Source organism: Hyperoodon ampullatus (assembly GCF_949752795.1).
Source record: "Hyperoodon ampullatus genome assembly, chromosome: 6".
Taxonomy (NCBI): Eukaryota; Metazoa; Chordata; class Mammalia; order Artiodactyla; family Ziphiidae; genus Hyperoodon; species Hyperoodon ampullatus.
In genome coordinates this window covers 68,286,316-68,295,811 of record NC_136919.1, presented here as the reverse complement: position 1 = coordinate 68,295,811, position 9,496 = coordinate 68,286,316, and the positions used below count along the sequence as shown (strand labels likewise).

At 37.4% G+C, this 9,496-nt stretch overlaps 1 protein-coding gene across 10 annotated transcripts in view; it reads right to left on the bottom strand.

The window, feature by feature from the left end:
* Nucleotides 1-267: 267 nt before the first annotated feature.
* Nucleotides 268-9,496, bottom strand: part of PTPRD (protein tyrosine phosphatase receptor type D) — a gene marked incomplete at both ends in the record, with an annotated part of 413,617 nt that continues 404,388 nt past the window's right edge. For all 10 annotated transcript variants that reach the window (XM_079706279.1, XM_079706285.1, XM_079706286.1 and 7 more), the window contains 4 exons: nt 268-336; nt 2,200-2,335; nt 5,427-5,581; nt 8,506-8,631. In XM_079706279.1, coding sequence (XP_079562405.1) covers nt 268-336; nt 2,200-2,335; nt 5,427-5,581; nt 8,506-8,631 — 486 coding nt within the window. The remainder of the gene's footprint in view (nt 337-2,199; nt 2,336-5,426; nt 5,582-8,505; nt 8,632-9,496) is intronic.

Genomic DNA, 9,496 nt, shown 5'->3' with positions numbered 1-9,496 from the left:
AATCCTTGAGGTATCTGTAAATAAAATCCTTCAGATGCCTCATCAGTCAGGACTCTCTTTATTATTTTTCAGGTTAGATTATTAAACTGTGAATTCTTGGTCCACCCGGAAGAGTTTGTTTTTTTAAATTTGTTTTGTGTGATAGTCCCACTAAGTGGTTGTTAGCTAGAAGTTAAGAAGGACTTCTTAAATGCCCTGTATGGCTCAGAAGAGACTCCATGGATATTGAAGGGCTTGCAGTAAAAATCCAAAGTGGGTCAGGGGTTTCTACGTTGCATAGTGATCAAAGCTGCCCAGGTACTCTAGTGCGGCTCGATAGCAGAACTGATACTGATCCTGCCGGAGACAAAGCATGGGGAGAAAGAAAAGGGGCCATGAGTACATTTTAACAGAAAAGTGGAAATCAATGTTGGAAGACAAAGTTACATCTAGACGGGGGCAAAATCACTGCTTTCGCCAGTCAGTTCAATCCAATGACCAATTGTTTTGTTTTGTTTTGAGCAAAGAACCATTAGCCACATGGGGTACTTATTAACTTCCCCACTTAATTCAACTAAAATAGTCTCCTAATTCCAAAGTAGTAACAGCTCCTGTGAACATTATCTTCCAGACACATGTGAACTGTTCTCCAAGGATAGTACCAGACAATTACCACCAACGAAACATGGGAACTCCTTATATGTCACAGCCGTCTTTTAAAATTATCTAGTTATTTGAGGTAAGTAATTTTCAGTTTGCATATTTAAGAGAGGCCTATGCAGACACATATTGTCCTGAGGAAAATGTGGTTTCATTTATCTTCTGGGCTGTTGCCAAAAACATTTGAATTAAAAAAAAAATCTTATCAGACAGTAGACCTTGTTGCCTGCAATCAGAATTATTCTCCATTGTTTCTGATGTGTTTATATAAGTGAGGGAAGTGGCCAAAAGGTATCGTTGTGATGAACATCAGGCACACAAAGCCGAATACGCAGGGCACTGAACTTTTAGGCTTTTCATCCCTTGAAAATGGCATCACAAGACTGGCTGCCCATGTCAAAAAATACCTGTGCCATTTGGCCAAAACATTTGGCCTAAAACAGCATGAAACATGTCCTTTTTCAGACAGGGAAGAACACTGTCAAATGGGAATAAGTGGGGGCATTATCAGATAGAAAAATTATAATTTACAGATGAGAAGGGGTGAGAAAAAGTAGGATTTTTCCCGTAAAAGAAACTTATTTTCAGTAGCCAATGGGGCTGAAAGTAGATAGTTTCCATTTTGCTTAAATGTGCATTTTTCTACCATAAAAATGGTAATGCAAAATAAATGGAGTTTGCTTTCCTATCTCGTCACAGTAAGTTGCTTGGCTAAGTGTTAAGGCTTTTTAAACGTCCAATTTCCCTCATCACCCCCAACACCCATTAAGTTTGTCAGGCTGACATAATGTTTTGAGTATTGCATGCCAAATGCTTGCACTATTTTGAAATCAAAGTCTGGAAGATACTGTGGGTTATGAATTTAGGAATACATAAAAATTGTATAATTTGGTGGCCTTTTGAGAAACAGAAACACTATCTATCACTTATATTATCCTTAAAATGAAGTCAGTAGGTCAGACTGGCTAAATCATGAACTCCTATTATTCTGAAAAATATCAGAATTTTCATATCAGTTCTTGGAGTAGAAAATGGAAGGCTAATTTCTCTAGTGCATATCCAGGATGCAAATATTTAAAAATACTATTATTAAGAAATGAAATATAGAGCAGTTGATAATACCTAGGCATATAGAAGGAGAATGGAGGCATAAAATGGGCCAAGGGTCTATTATCTACCAGGTATTTTATCTACCATTGGGCTTTTTACATATATTAAATCCGTGCAATGTATATCACATTAATATATATATATATAATGAATTATATGAAATTGCCATTTTTGTAGGCCCCAGAGAGTGACAGTTTAACATGGTTCAATCTAATACATCATTTTAGATAACTTCCAAACCAGCTCTAAGACATTGATACTGTCACTCCCATTTACAAAGGGGGAAAATGAGGTTCAAAAATATTAAACAACTGGATGCTTTTCCTACAGTTTCTTCCTGCATTTTGCCTCTGGTGTTGAGAGTCTCTGGACTCTAGGAGATCTGGGCAAACAAAATGTATTATTTGGTTCTTGAGATGTGACAAACAAACTCCTGGAGATTTTTCTCACCTCTGTCTGCACCATGGCTGGTCGTTGCGTTCTTAACATTTTGACAGTCTGGAAGATATCTACTACTCCTTCATATCTCATTCTTTCCAAAACAATGCTTAGTGTTATGAAGACTCCAGTCCTTCCAACGCCCGCACTGTCATAATAACAAAGACAACATTACTGGATGAGACACTCACGGTCTTGGCCACATTTGCTTGGAGGTGGACGTATGTCCAACAGCTTCCATATTACATTGGGTTCTTCTACAGCAATGTTCAGTAAAATGTGGTGTTGGGTTCATGAAATGATTACTCTTAAGACAGTGTGCCATGATAACAGGTGAGAATGAATGTGGAGTAATTAGGATTAAGCCTTATAAAATATAATAACCTTTCAACTGGGATTATATGATAAAATATAATAACCTTTCAACTGGGATTATATGTCATTTTGGAAAGGCCCAGGAAACATAAAATAAATGGATTAAAGGAATGGTAAATAAAATATAGATTTATACTCTTCATGAAGATCCTGAAATTGTAGACTTTGCCTGCTTAATATTTTTAAAGTATGAAATAATTCATTTTTTTTTGAATTTTAGAATTTTATTTATTTTTTATACTGCTGGTTCTTATTAGTTATCTATTTTATACATATTAGTGTATACATGTCAATCCCAATAGCCCAATTCATCATGCCACCACCACTGCTGCCCCCGCCACTTTCCCCCCTTGGTGTTCATACGTTTGTTCTCTACATTTGAAATAATTCAGATAAGGTAAGACAAACTGGGTGCCTTCAAATTTTCTTGTAGTCACTTAAGAATCTGTGCAACATGTCCCATCACCTAGATGTATAAATAAATATGAAGGTATATAGACTATTCAAATTCAGACATCAGTTTTGACATGAGAAAGGAGATTCTATCACTATAACAGGATTTTTGACATGGGATCCTCATTTAGTCTTTGGAAGGGTCTATGCATCTTATATGTATGGATTGTGTAAATACATATATATATTTTCTGTTTCTGAAACTTACAACTTTAACAGGTTATCAAAGGGGTCTCTAAACTGGAAAAAAATCAAAAAAGAAGAAGAAGAAAAAAAAGTGGTTAAGAGCCACTGAGCTATATACACTTATCTACTATTTTTAGAAGTTCAGTAGCTAAAACACCAGGATTCTTTCCACCATGTTAGCAAGGTTTTGAGTTTCTGTTTTCTTTATTGTTTTAAGATGATTCCAGAATTGTAACAGCAGCAAGAGAAGAAAATTAATTCATAGCTTTTGTGCTCTTAAGAAGTAGGAAAGCATCTGGAGGTTTAGGTAATGAGGAAAAGAGTGAATAATCTGAAAAATCCCTACATTTTTGGCTCCTAATTAAGCAGCATGTGTAATGCTTGGGTACAGGCTGTAGAAAATGGATGGATTCATTTACTTGGGGATGTAGCTGATATATAAATAGTGTGTCCCTTTATAAACTGGGTTTTCTAAAGAGTCCTAACAGAAATGTAAGTGAAGCTTTAAAATCCATAGGCAGGTTTTACGAAGTGACTAAGGATAACCAGGCGCAGTCAAGGCTCTCTGTTAAGCTGGAGTAGATGACCTTGAAGGTCCCTTTCAACCTTGAAAGTCTCTCTTAATCCTGAGAGACTGTGATTTATGATCTTTTTGTTGAATGGTCCAGGTACTCCAGAGTCTATCTTACCTTGATTTGATTGCTCAAATGTAACGAAAATATAGGGTCTCTGGCTTTCTACTAGGTGCTTTCAAGAAAATAACAGACACTGGCCTTATAACTTCCAAATTTATTGACTTTATCATGTTTTTAATAAGCTATAAATGAGTGGTATTTTTAAAATATTCCCAGATAAGAGAAGATATCTGGAAGTCTTTAAGATATATGAATAACGTGTCATAGTATATAAAGGAGTCTTTGTATATACTCTATATACAAATAATTTTGTGACAAAAGCAATGAAAAGAGACACATGCATACACACACTTATTTATACTTGTGGGAATGCCTGAAGTTAAAGAAAAATGTGTTGAACATATTCTTTTCTTTATAGCTTGTACTGGAAAATTTGCATTAGGATTTGGGCAAATTATGTGGAAAATTAAGGGGGATATCCAGGTAATTCAAGTCCAATATATACCACCCACTTTGTCTGAATATCGAGTCCATGCATCATTTCCTACATGCTCTTTCGTGGTCTAGAGCAAAGAATTTTGGATAAACTCAACACACAGCAAATGTGTATAAATAAGGTCTGCTTCTCATATAATAGCACACTGTGTGTCCCAGAAGGGGTCTTGGAGATCAGCTGAGAAAACTGAGGTCTAGAGAAATTTCCCTACTGTCACAGAGCTACATGATGATAGAAGTGGGACTAGAGCTCAGATGTTTTGAATCCCATGTCTAATATTTCTCCTGTTTTGAGACCTATCTCCCATATCACTAAGAACTGTAGTTTGGGATTTTGGGGGGGAAGCAAAGTACATTTTTAATAAACTCTTTCAAGATTTTGACCATAAAGAGATTACAAACTGAAACTAAAAAAAATTAGGTGAATTCCTTTTGCTAGAAGGTTTTTGCATAGTAACTTCCAAAAGCACTAAATTTATGGTGAGTGTCCTTTCTGAACGGTTTACTTGCTATTTCTATTAGCTTCAATGACTTGAATTATAAAATGCTGTGGAAACTACTGAAAATAATTAACTTGAAGGTGCTTCATTTTCTGATATAGCAACAATTTTCAAGCAAATTGCATTCTAATCACTTACTGACTGAAAAGAATTAGTATTGTTATTAAGGCTTAATAATTATTTATGGTTTTCTCAAGAAGGCAAACACAGGAGAAAGATACAGAAAGATAGTTATCAGGGTAATGCTATGAAAGCAAAACAAGTAAGGAATAATAAACTGAACAAATTATCACTCGGTGATGTACAAACAATTCCTGTTACGGTAAAACAGGCAAGGAAAACACAGTTTGGTTCTTTGTTACAAGAGGCAAAATTTGAAGATAAAAATCTTCCTCTGATTATTTTCACTTTGTGGAAAGAAAGAGAAATGAGTCCTTGCTTTAGGGTTTACAATACATTTCTGAGAAAAATAAAAATAAAATTTCAGTTATGCAGATTCACAATAAATTGGTACCAACAATGAATAGACAACAGTACATATTTTCAAAGTTATTGCATTCAGCACAAATGGAAACTCATCATTCCTGATTCTCACCTGCAATGGACTGAAATGGGTCCATCTTGGCCAAACTGCTCTTTTGTTTTATGGACTTGGCCAATGAAGTCAATAAATCCTTCTCCAGACTTTGGCACTCCTTGCTCTGGCCAGTCAGTGAACTGGAACTGCCTCACGGTTCGGGACTGCCCGTCCTTTAGAGAGAAAGCCACGTATCCAACCGCAAAGGAGGACGCCAGGAGGATTCGGCCAGTGCACAGACCACAACAGCAGGCATGATTTTTTCCAAAAAAGGAAAAAAAAAGGGAAGTAAAAGTTAGAAACATGTTTAACTAGAAAATTAGTCAGTATCTTACCTGCTATTAACACTGTCTACATTCACATATATTTAAATTGCAAATTTATTTACGCTCACAATGCCCATTAAAAACCTGAGCTTTCATAAAAAGCCACCTAGTTCCCATATTAGTAAATGCTCTGAGCCCCAAAGTTTGCCTTCAAAACCAAAGTGGAACATATACACTCCATTTCAAAATTTTCAGAATCCAATAACTTCTTAATACTGAAAGGAACATCCAGGCATGTCATCCAGACCAGAGATTTTGCTATTGTCATGATACCTTCACATTTGCTGTGTTTGCTTATTTGCAACATTGTCAAATGACAAATAGTGACACTGAAAGGATCTGATGCAAATTGGGTAGCTGTTGTTAACCTGGATGCCCCACACGTCTCAGAGGTATACTATTTCTAGCCAAGGCAGTATACACAGCGTGTACCAGGCGACTGTGCTGTTGAGCAGGAAGTGAAGTGACCCTCAAGGAGATAGGAGAGATTATTAGTAAATAAATGCTGTTTTCTGAAAAAGGACTCTTCCTGGCTGACCACAGGAACTGAGGTGTCTGTGCGGGGCTTTAACACAGACAAACCAAAAGCTAGATACAGGAGCAGTCTATCTTTCCTACAGTGATTAGGCAAAATTACTCTGATTCATGAAGTATAAATGGTTTCAAAAGAAGACACTAAGGGACTTCTGATTCCTTCTGGAATTGTACAGTGTTTTTGGAAGCACAACAAATGCAGAAGGGACCCTGTGTTTACAGAAGCAGGAATAACGATTATGACCATCAACTTTCTTCCCTGAATCAACAGAGAGAGAGAGAGAATACAAATTCCAAGTTTACAGGGGCTGATTCTATTTGAGGAGCCCCTGCTCCTAGTTAAGGCTTCAATTTGGTCCTCCTTTCCACTTTTGTAACAACCCTCTCCACATTAAAGTCCTTTTGGATACAGATGTGCAAGTTCCCAAGATTCTGGTTAAGTAGACAGAGACCCAGTCTTTCTCATTCAGTTATATGGAGAAGAGGGGATGGCCCAACTCGAGATGGACACATATCAACCAGCCTGATGGTTTCCATACGAACAGGGCATATTCCTGAGTGGAATCATTTGGGAATCGAAATAAATTGGGAGATCACATCAAGTTTGTGAGAATACTGAGGAATATGAAAGTAACTGCTTGGCCCCATAACAAACTTATGGATGGTTACCATGGAAGCATGATTTACTTCCTTCTGATTCTAGAAAAGGTTTGAAAAGCACAGGAAGGGAAGCCAGAGGCTAGGTAATACAGATTTGTCTTCCTCTGATTGTCCTGGGGATTTCATTTCTGACCATAGTTGTTTTTAACAGCATGTGTACAAACCTTTACGATTTGGAGGAGAGACCACCTGACTCCACTTAAAGGTTACCTGTTTAACAATACTGTATTCTCAAGTGCCAACTTGCTTTCTAAACTGGGAAGTTGAGATTAGAAACATCCTAGGAGCACAAACAGCAAATGCTATGGCAGCTAAGAAAATTATACAATCACAGAGAGGCTTCAAAACAAAACATATGAACAAGTTCCTGCTTCAGTGTTTCTTGTCTCTGCCATTTGCAGAGCCTGGCTCCTACACTTTGTCATCAGAAATGGTTGGTGAGTTTGCTTGGAATGCACTCAGTTTTCACTCACATATCTAGCTTCAAATTCTGAAAGGGCATGCTTTTTCCTTTTTTTTTTTTTTAAACAATGGGTCACCAAGGCATGCTTGCTTGGGCAACTCAAAACGAGATCTAGGGACTTAACTGCTGTCTTGAGTATAGTGACCTTCAGAGTAGTTAAGACTTCAGACTTTCTGGGATTAACAGGTCTGTCACCTGGGCCAAGCAGCCTGCTAACCAATTTCTCTTTCACTTTAGGTCAACAGCCAGGGCCAGGCTTTGGGGATTAGTAGACAATCTCTAAACATGAGTCTTGGTTGAGAAAGCTGCTTTCCAACAAAAACAGTGGATAAAGTAAATAGCTCTACCCTACAGTTTTATTCAACCCACCCACTGTGACAGTTCCAAAAACAAAGCAGGGCTTTGGACTAACCCCACTCTCTCCTAAGATGTGTTTGTAATCATGGTTTGAAAGTGGCCAAAGGCAAGGATATTAAAGTTTATGCATAGAACATCTTACATCAGGGCTGAACCTTGCACTCAGCAATCTAGATAAGAAATGCAGAATGAAAATTAGCCAACAAGGGTCATGGGTGCACAGCTCTCGTGGACAGACACATTAGCACACCGAGGAATAAACCATGCCAGGAATCAAATTAGAATGTGTAAAGCTTGTCAGATTCTTCTAAAGAATGCCATTTGCTCAGCAATTTTAAAATCATACCAAATTAACCTCCAAGCCAACATGACCTAAAGGGCTTAGCAAAACAACAACATATTTACAGCCTCAAGTAATGAAGAAGTCAAAAAAGCTCCAAAGAGAATAAGCTGAGGAGGTGAATGTAAGCGCAGCCAACCAATCAATAAATGCTTCCCGGCACACACACTCACCAAGCACGTCCCCAAAGTTGGGCTGCCAGATGCTACATTTGAATGTGAGCCAAGCCTGGGTTTGTGAGAAACCTTATAGGACAGGAAAAGTTACTCTTATATTTAAAAAAAAAAAAAAATCCTCCAGGATGAGTGATTTCTTTTCACTTTGGGAGTATGGTCACTTGGCAAATATTTCTCCCAGGGATGCATTTTAGACTACTTTTCAGTTAATGGTTAAGAGCATAAGACTGTGCCAACTTACCCTGGCATCTGTGACCTTGAATTCTCTTAGTATATATTGTGGCATGTTGTACTCAGCCATGGGATCTACAACAAAGTACTGGTATCTTGCAGATCGTTCTGCTGGCCAGTACTGGTGACATTTCTCCTAAAAAAAAAAAAAAAAAAAAATTAATGTCAAGCTATGTAAAGTGTAAATAAAGTTTTGTTTATCATGTATCTATATATTTAATGTTTTTCTTTCACTAATACAGTTTTAGAATTTAAGGTGATTCCAATCGCATATGACTCATTTTCTCTTTGAAACCATAGGTTCCCTGAGGATAGGGAAATCATGTGGTTCAATATTTGTGCATGTTATCAAGCATAGTACTTGGCATACAGTAGGTGCTTAATACACATCAGTTGACTGAATTCTTCAATAGGGTAAGCATCTTCATACTTACAAGTCAGACAATTAATTACATCAGTCCTCGGACATAATGCTAGTCATGTTAATCATGCATTGATCAACACTGTGTTTTGGAATGAAGAGAACCATCAAGTGTGAACACAGAAAGAAACCTCTGAATAGACCTGGTCCAATCTCCGTCAGCTGAGGAACCTGGAGCCCAGGCAGTTTTAATGACTTCAATAACTAAATCAGAAAAGTCAAGTTACTTTCCTAGTTTGGTATTTTTTCACTCTCTCTGTGGGCTCTAAAAAGTTGGGTTTTGGATGCATCTCTACCATTGAGTTTATACGAAGACGAGAAAGAAAACATCTCAAGCACATATGGCAGAATGCTTGTATCTACTGAATCTAAGTGGTAGGTCCTTAGGTGTCTCTAATGCTATTTTATATGTTTTTCAGAAGAATCATTTTTTAAAAGTAAACCTGAGGTTACCAGATTATATCCTTAGAAAAACTACGTAACTTTCCAACAGTTTAATGGGAGTGGAAGATGAGAAGGTAAAAACTTGCTTCAGAGGGCCTCCCTGGTGGCGCAGTGGTTGAGAGTCCGCCTGCCGATG